Source organism: Littorina saxatilis, linkage group LG9 (assembly GCF_037325665.1).
Source record: "Littorina saxatilis isolate snail1 linkage group LG9, US_GU_Lsax_2.0, whole genome shotgun sequence".
Lineage (NCBI taxonomy): Eukaryota > Metazoa > Mollusca > Gastropoda > Littorinimorpha > Littorinidae > Littorina > Littorina saxatilis.
In genome coordinates this window covers 17,298,530-17,322,035 of record NC_090253.1, presented here as the reverse complement: position 1 = coordinate 17,322,035, position 23,506 = coordinate 17,298,530, and the positions used below count along the sequence as shown (strand labels likewise).

The window sequence follows — 23,506 nt, the reverse complement described above, 5'->3', positions numbered from 1 at the left end:
TATCATATCTATATGTTTTTGGAATCAGGGACCGACAAAGAATAAGATGAAATTGTTTTTAAATCGATTTCGGAAAATTAATTTTAATCATAATTTTTATATTTTTAATTTTCAGAGCTTGTTTGTAATCCAAATATAACATATGTATATGTTTTTGGAATCAGAAAATGATGAAGAATTAGATGAAATTGTTTTTGGATCGTTTAATAAAAAAATAATTTTAATTACAAGTTTCCGATATTTAATGACCAAACTCATTCATTAGTTTTTAAGCCACCAAGCTGAAATGCAATACCCAAGTCCGGCCTTCGTCAAAAATTGCTTTGCCATAATTCCAATCAATTTGATTGAAAATGAGGGTGTGACAGTGCCGCCTCAACCTTTACAGAAAGCTGGATATGACGTCATCAAAGGTATTTATTGAAAAAATGAAAAAAAACATCCGGGGATATCATTCCCAGGAACTCTCATGTCAAATTTCATAAAGATCGGTCCAATAGTTTAGTCTGAATCGCTCTACACACACACCTGCACAGACAGACACACACACACACACACACACATACACCACGACCCTCGTCTTGATTCCCCCTCTATGTTAAAACATTTACCGGTAGTCAAAACTTGACTAAATGTAAAAAGAAACGGCAACATTAAAAGGACAACACCCAGGTGCAGGTTCTCACTTATGCCAGGACAAAAATCGTCGGAATCAAAGAGGGGTGAAAAAATTGGCTTGACGAGACGGGACTCCACACAATTGGCCTCGTTCTGGTCCAGCGGTCGCCAATCCGTGCCTGCAATGGACATAAGGCCCCATTTGGGGGTATTTCCTGTTAAAATTGCTAACGCTTTACCCCTGTTAACATCTTTAACACTTTTCCTGTTAACATGTTCACACCTTCCCCTAGCTGTAAACATGTTTTCACATTTACTTCATTAATATTGTCACACTTTTGGGGCAAACGTTGTTGTTTTTTTCTCTTAATTTTCCCTGATAATATTGAGCACACTTTTGGTCATTCTTAAGCTAACTACACTCAAGACCCATTAAGACCTAAAATTTCATTTTTGGTTTTTTTTTGCAGCTAAAATTTCACTTCACACATGTCAACTCCAGGTACTTGCTGCTAATCAAATTCTCCAACTGACACTCATGACAAGCAGGGAACAGGCAGACACTCTGATCCTGTTTGAACCGTTAAAATCTTGTCTCAGTCATGAAAAGCTGTGTCAATATGACTCACATTCTTAGAACAATGCACCCCCAGAACTTATTCAATTCATTTTGTAAGCACAGTTCAAGGTTCAAATCCATGCTGGAATACAAAATGTTAAACATTCAATCAGTACTTAAGATGACTGGGGTGGAAGGGAGGAGGACATTATGAGAGCATGAGCAAGTGAGAGAGACAAAAGGAGGAAAAACTAAAAAATGTATCTGTTCAGAAACTGATCAATTCAAATCTGTCCATCTGTCAACTGATCAACTGGTAAATTTTCTCTTTTTTTCTCTATTTCATTTAGTGTTTATATTCTTTAACAAAAGAATAGAAAAATAAACTTGCAAAAAACACATAATTTCAAAAATCAACACAGCACAAACTGGCCAGTAATAATAATACGAGAATTTATAATGCGCACATATCTCACCACAAGGCGACTCAAGGCGCACTCATACACAATCTTTCGCATTAACAACTCAAGCATACTCATATACACTTACACATAAATTACATGAAGATGACCAGGCAACAACACAAACAGAGACACGGCACTCAAAAGTAAGCATGAAAAAGAATGTCAAATAATAATTATGTACATGGCTATTTACAACTGATCTGATTTGGGCTTGCGGGTGAGATGGGTGAGGGTGGGGGGGGGTGTAGCGGGGCCAAAAACAACAGATTTTACGCTTTACACATCAGTTGAAAATAATCCTTTCACCAAACTATGATATACGCCATTAACATTCTTAATTCATGATTATTTTCTTCTTTTATTTCTACGAAAAGCATCCATTCATTATGCTCAAAATCCATTTCTTTAGATCCTTGACTGCATCTACAACTTACAAAACCTTTGTCTTCTCTGGAATAAAAAGCATTAAAACCAACAGCAACTTTTGGGCGGAAAAAAAGATACAGTCAGTAAATTGTTTACCAGATAATAATACCTGGTACATAAACATGAAGAAAAAGACATTAGACCTTTTCAAAGTTGACTTTACTCAAACTATCATATGCATTCTAAATGAGTCAATTGCTATGACTTTCACAACTGATCATATTTCTGTGGCAGACTTTATGTTTGTGATGAGATAGCCTAATTGGTATAAGACACTCTGAAAGATTAAGGACAAAAGATGCACATGTATTAGAAAGAAGAAATGTTAGTCACACTAGAAGACATTATAGTTTCTCAACTTTTTAAGTTTTATTTTCTTTCATTCTCTGAATCCTAATCTGCCGCAGACTATAGATGACAAAACAAGTCATGTGAGGTAAAGCATGCTTAATGCAACCTACAGTTTCTCTTTATCAACTCGTCGACAGCTGTTCAACTTAATCAACAAATCTAAGCTGACAACGATTAATCAAATATGCCAAGAACAATTCACCAAATCCTCAAATACATGCCCCCACACACAAAATTGGGCATTTTATGTTAGTTTTATTGTGCAGGCATAATCATTCTGGAAGGCACTGCATGGAAGTACATTATGTGAGCTTATTCCACACACCAATGAAAAAAACGCATGGACAAAGCTGGAAACCTTATACACCAAGAAAACCTATGAGTCCAGAAGTTCAAACAATGACAGAAAGCAGAGTCATAACAAGGAAGTAGTTATAGCTGTTCCGTAAGTAGCTGAGTAAACTGGAAGTCTCTCAACGTCACAGGCAACAGCGATGAGGAAGACACACGAGGAAAGAGTCTTAACAAAAAATATACTAAACGGAAAACATGAACAGAAATAACTCTGTACGTGCTGTGGAAAGTAGTATTCCTTGAAGATGAAGCCAGCTGAGCTATATATACCTCATAAGGAATAGCCAATGGAGACACACCATTGGCGTCACAGTGAATAATAAGGTCCATTCTGCATGTTATCAAAAGAAAAAGGCAAAAGCGGACACTGCATAAACGGTTTTTTCTTTCAAAAACATGCAGAGTGGAGCACATTATCCACTGTGGTGGCAACAATGGCTTCCCTGGTCGTTCCCAATCCGCTATATATATATATATATAGCTCGGCTTGCCTCCCCTGCAAAGGATACAACTTTCCACAGTCCATAAAAACGCTGACGGGGTTATTTCTTCACTTAGTCTATAAAAACAACAACAGGGAAAAGAAAGAACAAACAGGATAAGATCTGTGGATAGCCAGTGAAACTATTCAGCACACAACAGCACTAGTGCAAACAACCAACAAGAACACATTTTAAGAGCAAGTCAGTCCAACTCTATTAAAACAGTGGTGCCTGCAAGGCCAGACCCCTCTGACGGAAGACATCTCCCAATAAAGAACAACTTCATGTTTTCTCTTCAACAATGCATTCTACTGAAGTGAATCTGTCAAGAAAGACCAGCTGCAAAGTAGGGACACTTTCAACTAACACCAGATGTACACTACATTGGGGTGTGCACGTTAAAGATCCCACGATTGACAAAAGGGTATTTCCTGGCAAAATTGTATAGGCATAGATAAAAATGTCCACCTTCTTCTTCTTCTTCTTCGTCGTTCACTAGATGAAAATGTCCACCAAATACCCGTGTGACTTGGAATAAAGGCCGTGAAAGGTGAATGCTTGCTCTAATAGGCTTGAGATTTACTGGCCGATGTGAATGCGTGATATATTGTGTGCAAAATTCCATCTCACACGGCAGAAATTAATATGTAAAGCGCTTAAAGAACGTCAAGCGCTATATAAATCTCCCCATACAATAAAAAAAGTGTCTTCGCATCACAGGTACCACTGTATTTCACGCACGAAGATAGACTCAAAAGAACCAACAGGAAGAGAGGTCTAAACATCAGCAAAACTGTCGATGAATATTTCAGACAAACCAGTGGAACCAAATCTCTACACACAGTGGTTTGCACAAGTCAAGCAGACTGTGTATTAAATTCACACACACTACAGCAGAACCCTCCCTTCTTAACTCATTGTCTCCCAGGTACGGATATATCCGTACCCAGTCATATGGCCCTTAATCTGACCGGGTACGGATATATCCGCTCAGACTGTTAGCTTCAGTCGCTTCCTGTAACGTCCATCTAACGCCTGCATTCCAGCGTGTTGATACACAGTTACTACACAGTTACTACAATTCTGAGTGACCCGCTGCAGCACAGCTGGTCTCGGCTAAAAAAAACCTTGGTCAACATAGGTAGGGTTCAAAGTGTTAAGACCTCGAAAAGTCTGAGAAATCAGGTCTCAAAAGTGAAGGCCTCTTAAATTGGAGTCAAATTTACATACGTTATCAACAGAGAATATCAAAAACTTGCGTCTTAAAAGGGGGGAGGTCATGACTTAAAATGGGAGCAGGGGTTCCACAGTAATTTAGAGTTGCAAAAAGAAAGTTTAAAAACACAAAAACATGCACATTCAAAAAACTGAATTGGTCTCTGATTAAAATAACAAAAAGTAATTCATTGGGAATAGAGATGAGGACTCAGAACCACAACCACACACTGTAGGTACACATGCCTTTAACGAAGACTGAAACGGTACAGGTCAACCTCTAGTTTTCGCCTGTAGGGGGCAACACTACAGTTGGCGACCCCAGTATAGGCAGTTCTAGGCAGCTGTAATACATAACGGGTGATGCTGTTTTGGGCTATCGATTCATTATTTGTGACTTCACTGTTGAACATTTTGGAAAAATGTGCTAGCTTTCTACGTGCATCATACAAAACTGCTTCAAACTAAATTTGCTTTCTTGGTGAACAGAATAGATACCAGGAATTTGTGCTAACATAGTGAAACAAGCATCGCCCATTATGTATGGATTCGTTCAGAATCACCCATTGCGGGTTCTCCTATAGTGGGGTAGCCCATCATAGGTGAAAGTGGCTTGAATCAATAGGACAATAAAAATAAGATACAGTCGAACCTGTCAAAAGAGACCACCCAAGGGACTGAGAAAAAGTGGTCTCTTTAGACAGGTGGTCTGTTTAGACAGGTGGTCTCTTTAGACAGGTGGTCTCTTCAGACAGGTGGTCTCTTTAGACAGGTGGTCTCTTTAGACAGGTGGTCTCTTTAGACAGGTGGTCTCTTAAGACAGGTGGTCTCTTAAGACAGGTGGTCTCTTTAGACAGGTTCGCCATTTGGCAAACGTAGTGTCACACGTCACACACACTGGTGGTCTCTTTACACAGGTCGCTTATATAGCAAAAAGCCTTGGGGATACTTTGGGGGTGGTCTCCTTAGACAGGTGGTCTAACGGACAGGTTCGACTGTACCTTCCTTCTCGTCACTGATTATGTGCACCACCACAGATCTTTCCAGGCTTTGACATGCTATAAGAGCATCCTTCCACTAACACACATACACAAAATCACCTGCCTGCCTCTTCCTGCATGGAGCAGCAATGTTTTGCTGATTCACATTGCTGTCATTTTATGACATCAATTCAAAAATTCCCGTTCTGCATAGAATAGACCAGATGGACTAGCTTTTTGGTATGTGTTTGAGTGGAAGAATGTTTTTATTCCATGTAAAAGCCTGAAAAGATCTCCGGTGGTGTCAATCATTAATTCATTTTGCTTATTCACATTGCTGTCATTTATTACATCAATTCAAAAATTCCCGTTCTGCATAGAATAGATCAGATGGACTAGCTTTTTGGTATGTGTTTGAGTGGAAGGATGTTTTTATCCCATGTAAAAGCCTGAAAAGATCTGTGGCGGTGTCCATGACTAGAGAAGGAACGTATCTTTAACCCTTCCAAAAAATTCATAAACCTTCTGCATCCACTGACAAATCCACAGACCTGAATTTAGTGTATTTACACTGAGGGAAACCTGTACCAAAAACAACAAAGAGAATTAGTCTCATCAGACATGACATCAGACATGGGTGAGTGAAGTTAAAAAACAAAGGAATACTGTACTCACCAATACAAGAACGGGACAAGACGGTACGAATTTTCGCTTATGGAAGCTTCATCAGGAAAAACAAGAACACAAAAGACAACAAAAAGCAGACGCAACACGGAACGAACAAGGTTTGAAAGAAAAACCTTGTTCGTTCAAACCTTGTTCGTTCCGTGTTGCGTCTGCTTTTTGTTGTCTTTTGTGTTCTTGTTTTTCCTGATGAAGCTTCCATAAGCGAAAATTCGTACCGTCTTGTCCCGTTCTTGTATTGGTGAGTACAGTATTCCTTTGTTTTTTAACTTTGTTCATCTTACCACAGTCACTTCGTTGTTTAGATTTTGATGGGTGAGTGAGTCAAAACACTCACCGGTGGTGAGATCTGGGGTCCACTCCTGCTCACCGGTGGCCGCCCACGGAACGTACTTCTCCTTCAGATTGTTGAAAAGCCTCTGTGCTGTTGCATGGGACCTCTGAAACGCTGTAAGACAAGAAGATGTAAAAACAAAAAGTTCACTTTTCACTTCTCATTCCCGTAGAAACAGCTTGGACGTTAAATCTAAGCCGTTCTCGGTTTGAAAAAGAAACAACATTGAGATTTTGCCTCATCTGAAAAACTAGTAATTTGTTTTGGAAAGATGTGCATAAGTTTATTAGAGTTCATGATTTAGGCCCACTCACACAGGCACACACACCCACACACACACACACACACACACACACACACACTCACCCTCACACACACACACACACCCACACACACACACATACCCTCTCTCTCTCTCTCTCTCTGACTCTCTCCCTCTTTTCTCTCTTACACACATTTACTGACAAAACAGAGGCAGACAATAGATGATACAACACAGCAGATCTCTCACCAGACGTGATGTCACCAGTGTTGAACTGCTTGCTGGAAGAGTAGTTGGACATGACGGATTTGATGCCGGGCGACGCCCCCTGAACCCCTGGAACCTCCCCTTCACTGGCACTGCAAAAATAAAGTTCACAGGTGATGCAGCTAACCCACTGTATCCAGTGATGGCGCTAGTATTTTTTCAAACCGGTACACAAACTTTTATGATGCAAACTGTCCAGAAAAAAACCGGTAGGCTGGTCATTGGAACCAGTAAGAGTCCAACTCAGCGTACTGGTTTTGTTGTTTTACCAGCGAAAAAAACCCCGGTAGTTCCAAAAATCAACCGGTAGGTCAATTTTTTTCCGGTATTTCCTCATTTCAACCGGTAAAATACCAGTAATTACCGGTTAACGCCAATACTGTGTATCCATTACAAAGATCAAGACAAGAGGAACTGCACATAATACAAATTGAAATACAGTGAAACACCGCTTTTATTAGGACCCCCCAAATTAGGACTTCCTCCCTCTTAAGACCCTGTTTTCTCAGACTTTCTGTTCATAACCTCTGTCAATTTACCCCCGTTTTAAGACTCCCTCCTTTTTAAGACCTTGTTTTCTCAGACTTTCTGTTCATAACCTCTGTCAATTTACCCCCGTTTTAAGACTCCCTCCTTTTTAAGACCTTGTTTTCTCAGACTTTCTGTTCATAACCTCTGTCAATTTACCCCCGTTTTAAGACTCCCTCCTTTTTAAGACCTTGTTTTCTCAGACTTTCTGTTCATAACCTCTGTCAATTTACCCCCATTTTAAGACTCCCTCCGTTTGAAGACCTGATTTTCTCAGATTTTTGGAGGTCTGAAATCGAAAATGTTATAAGTAAATTTTCATTTGATTAATATACTTACCCGAATCACATAAAGCATTGACGCAGTCTAGGATGCTAAGGTCTGAAAAGGCTACCCGTCTTAAACAATTTTAAAGGGAAGCAACCCCACCACAAAAAGTGTAAATGGAGCCATGGTAATGACTACAGATCCGGGGAATTACCTCCCCTTGGTGTGTACTACGTCACAACCGCTCCTTAACACGTGGTCAAGATCATACGGCTTTAAAGAAACTAAAAAAACATAAGCGGGGTTGGTGGGAGGGCATACACTATGTGATTCGGGTAAGTATATTAATCAAATGAAAATTTACTTATAAAATTTTTGATTAAATTACATATTCTTACTCCGAATCACATAAAGCAGATAGCTTCAACAAGGCGGTGGGAAAGAAAAATCTAACTCACTCTAAAAATCCCTGCCAGAAACTGGCCCGCTGCCACAAGTCAGGAAGGGCCCGGTGGGAAAGAAAAATCTAACTCACTCTAAAACCCTTGCCAGGAACTGGCCCACTGCCAAAAAGGCAGGAAAGGACCCCAGAACCATCCTGATTGACAGCCGCGATGTCTCTCAGGCAAAAGTTGCGAAAGACAACTTCAGAAAGCCAGTAAGCTGTGCCCAGCACTTCTTCCAATCTCCTGGACCGTAAAACGGCCCGGGAAGAGACCCAAGCCTTGGATTAATAAACCCGAGCCGAGTCGAGGGAAAGACAAGCTGCCCCCCCTTTACTATTGGAAGGGAATGCCAATGCCCTGGAACGATCCGTGCGTAAGGTTGTCCACTCAGTGCTGAGAAGGACGAACCCTTGAGGAGACCGTAAGACAATCATGCCAAAGTATGCAAACCTTGGGATGGAGTGAAGCCCGAAAGGCCTGTGAGATAGAAGTCAGATCAAGAGAAGAGTGACCGATCTCCACCAATGAGAGAGAGAGAGAGACACCTGAGTACAAGGTACCAGAGTCCAACTCCATGAGAAAATCTCAAAAAAGAGACGGTCGCCAGTTATCCTCTACCAGTCCATGAGAACACAGAGAGAGCGGTAGTACGAGGAAGCAGCGACTTACGATTGTGCGTAAGCCACCGGAAGTGCGGAAATCACAGTGGTCAAAGCCTGGTGTGACTGGTGACCATAAACAAATTGGCTTTCTTTATTTCTTTATTTGGTGTTTAACGTCGTTTTCAACCACGAAGGTTATATCGCGACGGGGAAAGGGGGGAGATGGGATAGAGCCACTTGTTAATTGTTTCTTGTTCACAAAAGCACTCATCAAAAAATTGCTCCAGGGGCTTGCAACGTAGTACAATATATTACCTTACTGGGAGAATGCAAGTTTCCAGTACAAAGGACTTAACATTTCTTACATACTGCTTGACTAAAATCTTTACAAACATTGACTATATTCTATACAAGAAACACTTAACAAGGGTAAAAGGAGAAACAGAATCCGTTAGTCGCCTCTTACGACATGCTGGGGAGCATCGGGTAAATTCTTCCCCCTAACCCGCGGGGGGGTTTTAGAAGTCCAAAACGGACGAAAATTCAGCAACTACAAAGAAATTCCTGTCAAACTAATGACCAAAAAGGAAAGAGCTTACCAACTAACAAAGCAGAAGGCAAGTAAGAAGGTAATATTATGTTTACCTCAACATCACATCGGCCTTGCCACATTTTATCGCTGTCAGCCATACTGACCAACAAAAATGGAGGCCAACAATAGTTACTGAAAATTTACAAGTCCAAAAACGGACGAAAAGTCAGCAACTACAACAACATTCCTGTCAAAATAATGACCAAAAAGGAAAGAGCTCACCAACTACGAAGCAGAAGGCAAGTAAGACGGGTAAGGGGCCGGTGGGTGTCATAACAAACACCAAACAGCACAGCCACGAGAGAACCAAAAAATCAACAGTAGTCATTACCATGGCTCCATTTACACTTTTTGTGGTGGGATTGCTTCCCTTTAAAATTGTTTAAGACGGGTTGCCTTTTCAGACCTTAGCATCCTAGACTGCGTCAATGCTTTATGTGATTCGGAGTAAGAATATGTAATTTAATGGGAGGTTCCACTGTACAAGCAAGCAAGGAAGAAATGAGGAAAGACAGAGAAAAACAAATCAAGTCAAGTCAATTTTTTATGTCAAAATCGAGAAAATGCATTGCACACTTTTGGAGGGTGCCTTATCAGAACATTTTTACCTAAAGCTAAGATTGACCCAGACTGATTAAAACCAAGCTTTCTGCACACACAGAACACAATGTGCTGATAATGAGCTGCAGATCATTACCTTGCGTCTCCTTCAGCACTGAAAGCCATGGAGAAAGACTTGTGTCTGCGAGCCTCCACCGCCAGTTGTGCTGCCTGCAATGTAAAAAACAAGTCGCGTAAGGCGAAAATACAACATTTAGTCAAGTAGCTGTCGAACTCACAGAATGAAACTGAACGCAATGCAATTTTTCAGCAAGACCGTATACTCATAGCATCGTCAGTCCACCGTTCAGGCAGGGAAATTGACAAGAAGAGCGGTTTAGTAGTTGCGCTGAGAAGGATAGCACGCTTTTCTATACCTCTCTTCGTTTTAACTTTCTGAGCGTGTTTTTAATCCAAACATATCATATCTATATGTTTTTGGAATCAGGAACCGACAAGGAATAAGATGAAAGTGTTTTTAAATTGATTTGGAAAATTTTATTTTGATAATAATTTTTATATTTTTAATTTTCAGAGCTTGTTTTTAATTCAAATATAACATATTTATATGTTTTTGGAATCAGAAAATAATGGAGAATAAGATAAACGTAAATTTGGATCGTTTTATAATTTTTTATTTTTTTTTACAATTTTCAGATTTTTAATGACCAAAGTCATTAATCGAAAATTTTTAATTAAATTTTCATTTGATTAATATACTTACCCGAATCACATGATTAGCATTGACACACTTGGAGATGCCAAGGTCTGATAAAAGCTACCCGTCTAGGTATAAGGGAAGCAACCCCAACTAAAAAAGTGACAGCACCATAGTACTTGCCACACTAGGTTGCCTCCCCTTAGGGTGAACTACGTCACTAATGGTGCCTGGTCACATGATACACAGATCAATCGACTTATAGAATACTAAGAAACTATAAAGCGGGGCAGGCGGGAGGGAATTACCCATGTGATTCGGGTAAGTATATTAATCAAATGAAAATTTAATTAAAAATTTTCGATTAAATTACATATTCTTACTCCGAATCACATGATTAGCAGATAACTCCAACAAGGCGGTGGGTAAGATCAAAAAGTTCAAACTCACTCTAAAGTTCTGGAGCGACATACTCCAGCTGCCACCAAGGCAGTAATGGACCGAGATCCATACTGCCAGGCGGCAGCCAGGTCTCCCTACGAAAACTGATAAAGACAAAAGCCGAGCGCCAGTAAGGTGTGCGCAGGACGTCGTTCAACCTCCTAGACCGTAAAACGGCCGAGGAGGAGGCCCAGGCCCTGGAAAATGAGCTCGGGCCGCGCCTAGGGGAAAAGATAGCAGATAGCTATGCCAAGGCGGAGGGAAAGAAAATCCCTTGCCAAAAACTGGCCCACTGCCAAAAGTCAGGAAAGGACCCGGTGAGAAAGAAAACATCTAACTCACTCTAAAACCCTTGCCAGGAACTGGCCCACTGCCAAATGACAGAAAGAGGACCGAGAACCATCCTGATTGACAGCCGCAATGTCTCTCAGGCAAAAAATGCGAAAGACAACATCAGAGAGCCGGTAAGCTGTGCCCAGCACTTCTTCCAATCTCCTGAACCGTAAAACAGTCCGGAAAGGACCCGAGCCTTGAAGAAACCCGAGCCGAGTAGAGGGAAAGACAAGCTGACCCCCCCCCCCCTTTCTATTGGAAGGAAATGCTAACGGCCTGGAAATGCTCCATGAGTGAGAGTCCCACTCAATGAGAAAATCTCAAAAGGAGACGGTCACCGGTCGTCCTCTACCGGTCCCTGCGAAAGCAGAGAGAGGGGTAAAAAGAGGAAGCAGCGACCTAAGGTAGTGCGTAAGCACCGGAAAGCGGAAACCGCCGTGGCCAAAGCTTGATGTGACCAGTGACCCTAAACAAAATGACAAAAAGTCAGTGTTCGCAGAGCAGTCTGCTTGTAGGTAATTGAATGAAACTCAAAAACCTAAACCAGAAAACAAGACTGGGAAGGAAAACGGAAAACCGTGAAGCCAACCAGCCTTAAGCCTCCCTGAACAAGAGTTCTCAGGGAAAAGGCCCGAAGTAAAATTCGCGGCAGACCGAACCCAGAAAGAATTCCTGAGTTTAGCTGAAAAGCCAAACGCGTCTGATTACCTCAGAACCGAGCGTCAGACACGGAAAACAACTGGCAAGCGTCCGTAATAGTTGCAAGTGGTAGAAGGAAGCCTTAACCGGCAACCCAAACCACCGGAAGTCGCCCCGACTCGTCTCATGCCAGGATGAGGGAGAAGAGGGAGACGCAGATTCCAGGGACACGGAGACCGTAGTCGCCCGTGCCAGTCAAGAGACTATTACCCGGGCTAAGGCTGAGAGCCGTAACGCCCGTAGACCGGCCATAAAAGATGCTGGACTAAAAGCCCGCACCCAGAAAACCGGAACATTGACTAGACCTCTGCCGAAAGGAGAGGGTTAGCCAATAAAGCTGAGAAAGTGATAGGCCACAAGAAAGGCTCCTCACCATGCATTGCCAAAACCAATGCAAACTCAGGAAAATCTGAATGTAACTTCCGAGGCCAACTCAAGTAAACCTTAAGTTTGGACGAAACACCAGAACAAGTCCGATCGCTAGAGAAAGACAGAGTCAAACTCGGCGAAAGACCCACTAGGACCGAGTCCATAAGAGCAAACAACAACCACCACCACCAACGGATGGAATGGCTGTTGCACCAGCCGAGGCTAAAAAACCCGGATGCCCTAATAGTATTAGTAATACCGGCTGTTGTTCTAAAAAACACAGACTATGACGTCTGTGAAAGAAAGAACCTCTCCGGATAAACCTGAGCTGAGGACTTAGCCTGAAAGGGCTGAGTCTGCTTTAGGTAGAGCCTGTTTTGCTGCTTCAAAGCTTGAAGAGCAAAAGAAGAGACCTGAAGGTCCCTACAAGTCTTTATCTCCAGGGAGGCCAAGAGGCCAGGGAGGCCAAGAGGCCAGGGAGGCCTTAGAGGCCAGGAGGCCTTAGAGGCCAGGAGGCCTTGGAGGCCTTGGAGGCCAGGGAGGCCTTAGAGGCCAGGAGGCCTTGGAGGCTAAGGGAGGCCTTAGAGGCCAGGAGGCCTTAGAGGCCAGGAGGCCTTAGAGGCCAGGAGGCCTTGGAGGCCAGGAGGCCTTAGAGGCCAGGAGGCCTTGGAGGCCAGGAGGCCTTAGAGGCCAGGAGGCCTTGGAGGCCAGGGAGGCCTTAGAGGCCAGGAGGCCTTGGAGAGACCCATCCACCAAGGGTGAAGAACTAAGGGTGTCTCTCATTGATTCCTCATAAACTAGGAATGGGCGAGGAGACCGCCTGAGCATTGTGCAGAGAGGAAGGCCAAGGCCTCCTCTGTTCTAAATTCGCCCTAGCAAAGGTGGAGAAAGCATCCCCTGCGTCCTGCTCTTTACTGAGTGTAAAGGGCGCCAAGGACTCCGTAAAGGAGTGTCTCCGAAATGGAAGCAAGTTCCAAAAGCTGTCTGCCCACTTCCTCAGAGGGGAAGAGAGTCTGCTCAGAGAGCAGGGGACCCGAATCGTTCCCCAAAGAAGAAGTTCCGGCGTGACCGGCAAAGGTGCACGCGGAAGGGCAAAAGACGACAGCAAATTCCGGGACGTCTTGGGCAAAGGTAACTTCCGCTGAGCCGCTAATGTCCCGAAAGAAGAAGCCTGCGCAGGAGAGGTTTACAGACGCTGAGCGGGGGAGGCCCGAGCCTGAAGCCCCTTTTCCGCCAGTCAACGGCCCAACCTCACCCCTGACTAAGAGGAGGATGAGGGGCATCGAAAACCGAAGGCCAGGGAGTGAGGGGATCAGCCGAACCCACCACCAAAGTGTGTGGCAGCTGCTGGCTCGCCTGAGGTCAGAGGCCCGTATGCCCGAAGGGCAAACCGTGTCCAACGTTCCCTGACGATCCAGAGGAAGCTGCAGGAAATGAACCGGAAAATCCGTGCAGAGTCGGAAGGGCAGCTGAAACAGCAGCGCTATGCCAGATCTGTTGCTGCACAGAGTGAGGGCTGAAGCCCAGAAACCCGTAGATATGACCTTGAGTCAAACCGAAAGTGACAGTAGTATGTGCACTCGAGGAATGACCTGTATGACCTTCAGTCAAACCAGAAGTGACAGTAGCCTGTGCACTCAAGGAATGACCTGTATGACCTTGAGTCACCGGGAGTGACAGTAGCCTGTGCACTCGAAGAATGACCTGTATGACCTTGATTCAAACCAGAAGTGACAGTAGCCTGTGCACCCGAGGAATGACCTGTATGACCTTTAGTCGAACCGGAAGTGACAGTAGCCTGTGCACTCGAGGAATGACCTGTATGACCTTTAGTCGAACCGGAAGTGACAGTAGCCTGTGCACTCGAGGAATGACCTGTATGACCTTGAGTCAAACCAGAAGTGACAGTAGCCTGTGCACTCGAGGAATGACCTGTAAGACCTTGATTCACACCGGAAGTGACAGTAGCCTGTGCACCCGAGGAATGACCTGTATGACCTTCAGTCAAACCCGAAGTGGCAGTAGCCTGTGCACTCAAGGAATGACCTGTATGACCTTGAGTCAAACCAGAAGTGACAGTAGCCTGTGCACTCAAGGAATGACCTGTTTGACCTTAAGTCAAACACCTTTTACTTCCGGCCGGAGCCAGAAGCAGCTGCCGCGGACGACTGCTGACGTAAGTCGAAGCTCGAACCGGACGTGACAGTAGTCTGTGCACTAGCCGGTGAACCTCTTACTTCCGGCCCAAGCTGGAAGCAGCTGTCGCGGACGACTGCTGACGTAAGTCGAAGCTCGAACCGGACGTGACAGTAGTCTGTGCACTAGCCGGTGAACCTCTTACTTCCGGCAAAAGCTGGAAGCAGCTGTCGCGGACGACTGCTGACGTAAGTCGAAGCTCGAACCGGACGTGACAGTAGTCTGTGCACTAGCCGGTGAACCTCTTACTTCCGGCTAAAGCTGGAAGCAGCTGTCGCGGACGACTGCTGACGTAAGTCGAAGCTCTACCGGACGTGACAGTAGCCTGTGCACTAGCCGGTGAACCTCTGCTTCCGGGAACCGGAAGAGCAGCTGCCGTAAACGGCTGCTGCAGACACTAACCTTGCTGTGACCGGATCCCCGGAGGGACATGCACTGTTGCGCTACCGCAAGCGGAAGGCAACAAATGCCGGCCAGGAAGAGGAGAAGAAGGTCCCCGCGGGACCGTCCAGAAAAGTCACGGCGGACAGCAGCCTGGTCCATAGAAGACCCGGAGTCTGAAGGCACAGGCATCAAAAGACACCAAGGAGAGAACGTCGCCTAACCCCCAGGCGGGGGGCAGAGCTGGCGACGATGTCCGCCGCGGCAAAGCCTCGCGAACGAGGGAATCTATTTCTGGAAATAAGCAAAAGATAAGATTAGACCCCAGAGCACTAGACTCTGGAGCCGAAATAGTCGTAAAACGACACTGAAATTCTCTGTATGAGATAATAAAGTATTCGTATTCGTATACGTAAAGCGACAGCCTAGAGGCAAAGACTGAGGCAGAGAGCCTGACGGCCAATCGTCCGTAGCAGAAATAGGCACAGAAAAACGTAAAAAATTCTTAAACCTGTGCCAAAACGACAACGATAGAGTTCTTCAAAAGAAGAGGATACTGAGGATTAGAGCTTAGCAGTGCCCAATCCCTAACCCTCAGCCTTAGCTCCCTCTAATTCTCATAGACGGCCATGTTAAGGCCGAGAGAAAAATAAACAAACAACTGAAACTAGCAAAGTCCGAACGGACACAAACATTTCAGAAGCAAGCAAAGAGGGCAGCTAAAACCGGCTTAGGAGCTACCAAAGGCAGCTAAACAACAAGCTATACAAAGAGTTAAGCGTCCGAGTACGGACGAAAATAAGCATAGCAAACAACAACGTGCTAGCGAAAGATGGCGACCAAGAAGGAAGCCACAACCACTGAAAATAGCTAAGTCCGAAAGGACGCAAACATTACAGAAGCAAGCACGCAAACAAACTAATACAAGCGTAGTAGCTACGAAATGCAGCTAAACAACAAGCTACAGAAGAGTTAAGCGTCCGAGGACGGACGAAAACATCAACATAGCAAAAAACTACATGCTAGCGAAAAATGGCAACCAAGGAGGAAGCCGCAACTACTGAAATTAACCAAGTCCGTACGGACGCAAACATTTCAGAAGCAAGCAAGCAAACAAGCTAACACAAGCGTTGTAGCCGCCAAAGGCAGCTAAACCATACACTACAAAAGCGTTAAGCGTCCGAGAACGGACGAAAAAACGTCAACATAGCAAACGCCACGTGTTAGCAAAAATGGCGACCAAGAGGAAGCCAACAGCCACTGAGAACTTCAAAGTCTAACAGACGTAAGAAATTCTCAGCAGAAGACAATAACAAGTCAACGAATATAAAGGAAAGATCTCACCAGCTGCAAAGCCAGCAAGAAGACGGGCGCCGAGGCCGGTGGGTGTCAGCAGACACGAAAACAGCCAGAGCAAAGCAAAACACGACCTGTCCTCTCAAGTGATAGAAGTCGATTGATCTGTGTATCATGTGACCAGGCACCATTAGTGACGTAGTTCACCCTAAGGGGAGGCAACCTAGTGTGGCAAGTACTATGGTGCTGTCACTTTTTTAGTTGGGGTTGCTTCCCTTATACCTAGACGGGTAGCTTTTATCAGACCTTGGCATCTCCAAGTGTGTCAATGCTAATCATGTGATTCGGAGTAAGAATATGTAATTTAATTAATTTTTAAGCCACCAAGCTGAAATGCAATACCGAAGTCCGGGCTTCGTCGAAGATTACTTGACCAAAATTTCAACCAATTTGGTTGAAAAATGAGAGCGTGACAGTGCCGCCTCAACTTTCACGAAAAGCCGGATATGACGTCATCAAAGACATTTATCGAAAAAAGGAGAAAAACGTTCGGGGATATCAATCCCAGGAACTCTCATGTAAAATTTCATAAAGATCGGCCCAGTAGTTTGGTCTGAATCGCTCTACACGCACGCACGCACGCATGCACGCACACACAGACACACATACACCATATGACCCTCGTCTCGATTCCCCCCTCTACGTTAATACATTTAGTCAAAACTTGACTAAATGTAAAAAGAAAGAAATAATGATGTTGAAAAACAAAAGAATTGTGTACTCACCAATACAAGGACAGCACACACAAAAATATGTCAATTTTTCGCCTGTGGAGGCTTCTTTAGGACTTACAAACAAACAAATACAACGGAAAACAAAAGCAAAAGCAAAATTAAGCAAATTAATAGTAACAAGAGGCGAAGCCTTCACGGCTCACGTAAGAAATCGACAAACAGTAACACAAACTCAATCACTCCGTCACACATACACACACACACACACACACAGTAAGCATAGGTGACACTGTGCAAGAAAGCGAGACACTAGATCTAGATCTGTCTGCATGTAGCCTACTTACAGGGACACGACTGCCAACTAGTCTCGGCCCGCTCAAAATAACAATGACCGAGACTTTCAGTAATTCCTTCGCGTGACGTCTAACCCTCTTACGTCATAATGTGACGTCTTCAAATGACGAAATGTTAAAGTTTCTACCAGACATACACACACACAAACAAACACACGCACACACGCACACACGCACAAACGCACAGACAGACAAAGTTACGATCGCATAGGCTACACTTACGTGAGCCAACAAAAAGCAAAAGCAAAATTAAGCAAATTAATAGTAATAATAATGAACACTTATAGGGCGGGGATGTAGCTCAGTCGGTAGCGCGCTGGATTTGTATCCAGTTGGCCGCTGTCAGCGTGAGTTCGTCCCCACGTTCGGCGAGAGATTTATTTCTCAGAGTCAACTTTGTGTGCAGACTCTCCTGGGTGTCCGAACACCCCCGTGTCTACACGCGCAAGCACAAGACCAAGTGCGCACGAAAAAGATCCTGTAATCCATGTCAGAGTTCGGTGGGTTATAGAAACACGAAAATACCCAGCATGCTTCCTCCGAAAGCGGCGTATGGCTGCCTAAATGGCGGGGTAAAAACGGTCATACACGTAAAAGCCGTGGGAGTTTCAGCCCATGAACGAACAAACAAATGAACACTTATACAAAGCAAACCACGGAAAAAGTCTGTGCTCTCCGCGCTTTTCAATAATAAACTACAAATTACAATACACAATTCCAACAAATAGATCTTCTGTCAACATGACAGGGAAACTGCAAAATAAAATCAGAATAACACAACATCTTTGCCCTGAACAGATCATGTTTTTTTCATTGTAACCCTACTGTATTTGAGTTAATATCCATTTACGAAACATGGAGTTGTCATGTTCGTTCATTCCGTGTTGCGTCTGCTTTTTGTTGTCTTTTGTGTTCTTGTTTTTCCTGATGAAGCTTCCATAAGCGAAAATTCGTACCGTCTTGTCTCGTTCTTGTATTGGTGAGTACAGTATTCCTTTGTTTTTTAACTTTGTTCATCTTACCACAGTCACTTCGTTGTTTAGATTTGGAGTTGTCAGCTTACCTGCACAACCTCAGGGGCAGGTGTAGACCAGGTGTACTCCTCTGCCTCCTGACTGACTGCCGACGACGACGTCTGTACGTGGTGGGGCTGGACTGTCACACCCTTGGCATCTGTCAAACACAGAAACAAACTGATGAATAACTACATTGTCAGTGGGGGCCGGGTAGCTCAGTTGGTAGAGCGACCTGTGATCCTAGGGTCACGGGTTCGAATCCCGGCAGGGACGGACACGGGTCAACTTTATGTGCAGACTCAGAGACGGTATCCATGTCCCACCCCATGTCACCACAGTGGCATGTAAAGGACCTTCTTTGTCTTTTGACTTTGCTTTTTAATCTCAATTCCCTTGTCTTTCCTTTACTGAGCGAAAGGGTGGTAACCAACTAAAAAACAGACGCCATAGGAGCAACCGTGTGCTGTCGAAAGTCGAGAATTATTATTCCGGATGCTGGCGCTCACGTGGTGCGCAGGGTGTTATGGATAACCGAGCAAGGTCAGTACATAGCAACGGCTATGGCGTCTCTTTTTAGCTTGGTTACCACCCTTCTAAGGGCAGGTAATATGAGTGGTTTTTCGACATCTAGCATGTGAGACTGAAGTCAATGCATTTATGAGAATTGGAGTAAGAATATGTAATTTAATCTCAAGTTTCAATACCTTTTCTTTTTCTGAGAAGTATGACAAAGGAGACGCACTGCAACGGGAAACCACCAACTACGGCAAGATGCTGTTCCGGCCAGGGGAGACCCCCTTTTAAGACCCCTTGATTAAAAAGTTTGCATTTTAATACTACGGGTTCCTCTTTCTAAGACCTGCTTCTCTGAGATTGTTGGCAGTCTTGGAACCCAGGTTGCACTGTAGTCACCTGTTGGCAGTCTTTGAACCCAGGTTGCACTGTACTCACCTGTTGGCAGTCTTTGAACCCAGGTTGCGCTGTACTCACCTGTTGGCAGTCTTTGAACCCAGGTTGCGCTGTACTCACCTGTTGGCAGTCTTTGAACCCAGGTTGCGCTGTACTCACCTGTTGGCAGTCTTTGAACCCAGGTTGCGCTGTACTCACCTGTTGGCAGTCTTTGAACCCAGGTTGCGCTGTACTCACCTGTTGGCAGTCTTTGAACCCAGGTTGCGCTGTACTCACCTGTTGGCAGTCTTTGAACCCAGGTTGCGCTGTACTCACCTGTTGGCAGTCTTTGAACCCAGGTTGCGCTGTACTCACCTGTTGGCAGTCTTTGAACCCAGGTTGCGCTGTACTCACCTGTTGGCAGTCTTTGAACCCAGGTTGCGCTGTACTCACCTGTTGGCAGTCTTTGAACCCAGGTTGCGCTGTACTCACCTGTTGGCAGTCTTTGAACCCAGGTTGCGCTGTACTCACCTGTTGGCAGTCTTTGAACCCAGGTTGCGCTGTACTCACCTGTTGGCAGTCTTTGAACCCAGGTTGCACTGTACTCACCTGTTGGCAGTCTTTGAACCCAGGTTGCGCTGTACTCACCTGTTGGCAGTCTTTGAACCCAGGTTGCGCTGTACTCACCTGTTGGCAGTCTTTGAACCCAGGTTGCGCTGTACTCACCTGTTGGCAGTCTTTGAACCCAGGTTGCACTGTAGTCACCTGTTGGCAGGGCATGCACCCAGCGACGGCGGTTGGAGGTCATCTTGAACTGCAGACGTGAGGGGGCAAAGGGGTTGATGAGCGCACGGTTGCGATGGAAACCGCTCATGGTGCGCGAGTGACCAACCGGGGAGCCGGCGCTGCCCACCACTGGCCGCTGGTACTGCATGTCTTCGCTCCCTGACGAATCAAACGACTCGCGACTATGCGTCTTCTCTGCAAAAACAACAGTCAGCCTTGGTCAGTGTCTTTACTCATGACGTTATATATGCACCTGGATAGCCTAGACAGAAAATTATTATTGTAATAGACGAATTGTGAAAATAACTCTGTCGGGTTTGTATGGGTTGTGAAAGAGTGAATGCCCTTGCTTTTTACTTGGACAAACATTCTTCTTCTTGTCGTTCGCTGTTAGATCGTCAGTCCGGACTGCAGGGCAAAACGTGCTGTCCTTTCAGGGCGAGCACCATCGCATGCATTTCGAACTGTCGACATTTCATTTTGCGTTTTTGCGTGGATCTGTGGTTGGTTAAGGTGCGCCTGTCGGCCCAGATCCTCCGACTTCAGCCCTTAGGTTTCTTTCGGGGTTACCCCGCCCTCAGTTCCTGGCTCAAAAACCTAACCCAGGGAACACATGGGGGATTTCTTAGGCTAGAGCTTTTAATGCGGCTCTTACTCGCATGGTGTAACCGTCATCGGGCACGTAGGGCATTTATAGGGGAGTCAGTGACATCTGCCAACCCACCCCGTCCTGGTAGAGACACCGCTAGTTGGTCCGGGACTGCTTATTCTAAATTCGCAGCTGGCCCCCATAATATCTGGGGGCCGTTCCCATATCCGCCACCTGGGGACCCGCCGGGTTGAGGATAGTCGCCCCCCTACTGAATTGGAATTTCCTCCGAAAGCGGCGTATGGCTGCCTAAATGGCGGGGTAAAAACGGTCATACACGTAAAAGCCCGAGGGAGTTTCAGCCCATGAACGAACAAACAAACAACAAACAAACTGAATTGGAAGTAGTCTGTTCCCGGGGACAAACATTAGAGGGGCCACTCACCAGTGAGGGGTGTGTCAAAAACACGTTGAAACATGTGTAAAGTTATTTGTCAGAGAAAAAGCAAGGGTATTCACTCTTTCACAGCCTATACAATCCCGACAGAGATATTTCTGAAAATCGTCTATTCCAGTCTTCACTTGACTTGAGACTAAGCATCTTCTCTACACAACAGCCCTCTGAGTGGTCAGCTTTTTTCACTCAAGACATAATACACCGAGACATGGAAGAATCTTTACATAGAAGTGCTTGTCATTTCAGGCCTCTTCTTCTTCTTCTTCTGCGTTCGTGGGCTGAAACTCCCACGTACACTCGTGTTTTTTGCACGAGTGGAATTTTACGTGTATTTCAGGCCTCGATTCACTTGTGACTCAAAGAAATCTCTGAAGAAAACAGCGCTATGACTGATCAGCATTTGCAATCAAGGCATTTACACACCTAGACAACTGAGATGAACAAATTCCTTACACAGCATGGTTGTAACTAATTCCAGGCCTTCAATGCCTCGTGACTCAGTGTCTTCTCAGCAAAACAGCCCTTGGCAGCATTTGTGAGCAAGGCGAGGTATTGTTAGTGTATTCAAACAACCAAGATGGACCTCCATTTTAAGACTGGTCCTTCTCCTTTAAGACGTGATTTTTAAAAGAGGGATTCCACTGTACCTAAGTATTCTTCTACTCAATTATACACTCACTTTCATAGACTGCATAGACACCAAAATTAACTCTCACCCAGTATTGGATAACAGCCGACGGAATTGGGCACATCATCCATGATGCTTGTTGGGCTGGGAATGCTGATGGCTGAGGAGGAGATTTTGGACTTCTTTTCAGAAGATTCCGGAGCAAGGGCCATAACATCCTCAGAAATGTGGCGAGTACGCGGGCCGCACATCCGACGTGCCTCAGAAAACGACTGCGGCATGCGCCTTGTGTTACCGCACTTAAGGCCATAGCAGCTGGCACTTCTCAGAGACCTACAAACAAATTATATTACTGTTAAAAAAAATGTCACACTTCAGCCACAAATGTATAAGAATGCAGACCTGCCAACCCTTGTAAACCCTCAAGTGTAGCAATTAAACATTTTTTTAAATGTTCAGAGTAGCAAATGGTGTTTTAGTGTAGCCTTTTCTCAATATCTTCGCACCTCCACATTTCGTGCAAGAATATATTTATTTCTAAAAACCTAATGGCCAATAGAGAGTTTCTGCAGTGCCACTTTTCAGTGTGGACAAAGTTTTATGACGCAAATTCTGACCGCTACACGGAGTGAGAATAATTTATCATAAAATGAGTACCAGGACTCACAAGAAATAGCAAACCGTTGCAAGATTGTGATTAATTGTTTGAGCGTTACGCAATTGTAAGCTTCGCGTAACAGCGAAGCAATTTGGCCTAAAATGTTGTCTGAAACAGTTGGCAATGGCAGCTCTGAGAATGCTTTCTGTTACTTCTTCTTCTTCTTCGGCTTTCCAGAATTGTCTGGTTATGTGTGAGCTCGTTTGCCCATTTGGGTTCCCCACACTATACTCTGAGAGCATAGTCAGCTCACTCCGCTGTTGTTGAGTAGGCATGCTGGGTATTTTCGTGTTTTCATAACCCACCGAACTCCGACATGGATTACAGGATCTTTTCTGTGCGCACTTGGTCTTGTGCTTGCGTGTACACACGAAGGGGGTTAAGTCACTTGCAGGTCTGCACATAAGTTGACCTGGGAGATCGGAAAAATCTCCACTCTTAACCCACCAGGCGGCAGCGACCGGGATTCGAACTCACGACCTCCCGATTAGGAGGCCGACGTCTTACCACCACGCCACTGCGCCCGTCTGTTACCAAATCTATAAATGTCAGATGAACTAGAGTCAAATAATGCCCAGAAGCCAACTGAGCTACATAGCCAACACTTCAGAATGTCATTGCGTCAACCTCAGAAAATTATCAACAAACAAATGATACCTTAATGAGCGCTTCTGGGGTGATAACGCTAGACAACTCCTGTGATCTTGCCGCGAGGTTCCACCTGTTACCATTGTCTTTTTACCGTATAAAATGCACGACTTACACACGAACTGTTACCAAAGCGACATGCTATTTCGGACCAATGCATGTTTTTTTTCCTTTCTCATGTGATCTTGCCGCGAGGTTCCACCTGTTACCAGCCGAAAGAAAGAAGGGGCATAACCTCACCAGAACCGCCCATTACAAACCTGTTTGGTGTCCTAGAGGGCAGCTTGAAGACCTGTGCGTCATAACCTCACCAGAACCGCCCATTACAAACCTGTTTGGTGTCCT

The 23,506-nt window shown here is 44.7% G+C and overlaps 1 protein-coding gene across 2 annotated transcripts in view; it reads right to left on the bottom strand.

Annotated features, from left to right (window-relative positions):
- LOC138975477 (GATOR complex protein Iml1-like) overlaps positions 1-23,506 on the bottom strand; it is an 89,820-nt gene that overhangs the window by 48,030 nt on the left and 18,284 nt on the right. For both annotated transcript variants that reach the window (XM_070348170.1, XM_070348171.1), the window contains exons 17-23: positions 21,944-22,188; positions 20,161-20,376; positions 18,555-18,664; positions 10,129-10,202; positions 6,979-7,088; positions 6,471-6,581; positions 687-797 (exon numbers count right to left, since the gene is read on the bottom strand). In XM_070348170.1, coding sequence (XP_070204271.1) covers positions 687-797; positions 6,471-6,581; positions 6,979-7,088; positions 10,129-10,202; positions 18,555-18,664; positions 20,161-20,376; positions 21,944-22,188 — 977 coding nt within the window. The remainder of the gene's footprint in view (positions 1-686; positions 798-6,470; positions 6,582-6,978; positions 7,089-10,128; positions 10,203-18,554; positions 18,665-20,160; positions 20,377-21,943; positions 22,189-23,506) is intronic.